The 1,980-nt window shown below is 36.3% G+C and overlaps 1 protein-coding gene across 1 annotated transcript in view; it reads right to left on the bottom strand.

The window, feature by feature from the left end:
• Positions 1-1,980, bottom strand: part of LOC122362807 (SLIT-ROBO Rho GTPase-activating protein 1-like) — a 38,272-nt gene that overhangs the window by 18,203 nt on the left and 18,089 nt on the right. Inside the window, exon 5 of the mRNA XM_043264390.1 lies at positions 1,132-1,260. Within this exon, the coding sequence (XP_043120325.1) occupies positions 1,132-1,260 (129 nt within the window). The remainder of the gene's footprint in view (positions 1-1,131; positions 1,261-1,980) is intronic.

Below are 1,980 nucleotides of genomic sequence, written 5' to 3'. Positions count from 1 at the left end.
CACACACACACACACACACACACACACCTTAGCCATACGCAGTCTTCATAAAAGATCAAATTTTAACCAAGCAAGGTCAAGCTCTTTCTCTTCCAAAGAAATGTCTGAAAAACTGACTGTGCATGCATATAATATCACCAAAACACTGCCAGCCCCCTGCAGAGTTTTTGGTTTCATAGATGAAATTCATATTGCTGGATATTCGGTTTATAAATAAATTATGCTGAGAGGCTTTAACAATGATTCTTGTAGAATAATGAAGGAGTGCTCAGCAGGGCAAAACGTGAAAAATTTACATTTTGTATCATAAAGTATTTGACCTAAAAGAGTTTGTCAGAAAACTGGGTTTTAGGGCTGGATGCCACTTCCTTGCCATTCATAATAAAAATGTTTTGCTACATTCAAAAGCTGGAAGACATACAGTACCTTATGATAAAAGTAGGACAACCGCCACTTCACACAAAATAACATAAAAGAGGGTACAAAAAAAAAAAATCATCATTTAATACTCAATGAAAATAATTTTTAATTAATGCATATATCCCCCTCAAATCTCAAAATGAAAGGTTTTCATCTGGTCTCAAACTTTTGGAAAAGGCCCCTGGAAATCCACCCTCTTTTAAGCCATCATTATTTTTCTTACTTATCCTTTACGCTGAGGATCATTTTTAACGGCTCATTTTCCTTAGACGTTATGTTAAGCTCCTCATTCTCTCTCAAACGAATGCATTTGACAATCAGTCCTCCATCAAACGTCTTTAAATAACAGGTTTGTGTGGTTATTTGGAGATATGGAAATGAATGCAATTTAACCACTGTGTATTTTTTAAAACATCTCATTCCTGTCAGACACACCTGCATTTGAAGTCTCAAGAGCTTAAATTTGAATGCAACGTTGACAGAGCTCTTGCTGAGGAGTCTATGCATTTCCTGAGATCAAAGCAGGTGGAGACAAAGATGCATATTCAACCAAGAAACCAATGAAAACGGCAGCAGTCTTTGTCATATTTAGCTGTCCCAGCAGACCTGAGGTCAGTTTGAAACTCTATTTATAACTGTCCTACTTGTCACACAAAGTTTCTTCATCTGTGGAAGAATCCCTGAACCTCCCTTTGTTTCCCCGGTACTTACGTCTATTAAATCAGACAAGTCGTGAATGTAATACTTGAAGATTGAAGCATTAGTGGCTTCGAGCGTCAGCAGGTATTCGTTCCGAGCTTTGATCGACTTCAGCTTGTTCTCTGAGTACTTGGCCTGTCTCTGATGAGAGAGAAAGAGAGAGAAGAGAGAGACAGAGATAGAGAGAGAGTGTTGAAGCAAATCAGACGGAATTTGAGAAAACAGGTTGGAACATAAAAACATGAAAGCAAGCTTTTATCTCTGCATGCAGTCTGTTCCTTCAAGATTTCTTGTGAAGTGACAGAGAACAAATGCTTCCAAAAATAAACCAACGAAGACATATATATGTATTAAAACTGCAAAAATCATTATACAGACATTTCTGGACTAATATGGTACATCTATGTGGCTACAAAAAAAAAAATCAAGTATTGCTCATTTCCTGTATCAGTAAGGGTATTACTAACATTCAGATCCACTTAGTCGACTAATTCAACTGACTGACCAACAGACAGTGACTCATTCTAACTTCCATATTTTAACCATCCCACAATGTCTCGTTCCAGGAAGCATCCATGGAAAAAACAATCCCACAGCTGTTAAATCATTTGTCATGGGTTTTAACAGAAAACAGATATACTAAGAGCATAAAAAGTTGCCATTTCTGTAAAAGCGGGGTCAGGCACGTCTTCCATGCAAAACATGTTTGCCGCATAAAACATAGGTGCAAAAGAAAGTTCATTTATCATCATAACAACAATATTGTTATATAATATATAATATAAGTATTATATTCACAGCTTTCTTGTTTGCAATTTTATTGTATTTTTTATTCTTCATAATTTTTGTGTACACACACAC

The sequence above is a fragment of the Puntigrus tetrazona genome, chromosome 18, assembly GCF_018831695.1.
Source record: "Puntigrus tetrazona isolate hp1 chromosome 18, ASM1883169v1, whole genome shotgun sequence".
NCBI lineage: Eukaryota > Metazoa > Chordata > Actinopteri > Cypriniformes > Cyprinidae > Puntigrus > Puntigrus tetrazona.
The sequence above is the reverse complement of the archived record's forward strand: the minus strand, read 5'-3'. Positions and strand labels throughout refer to the sequence as shown.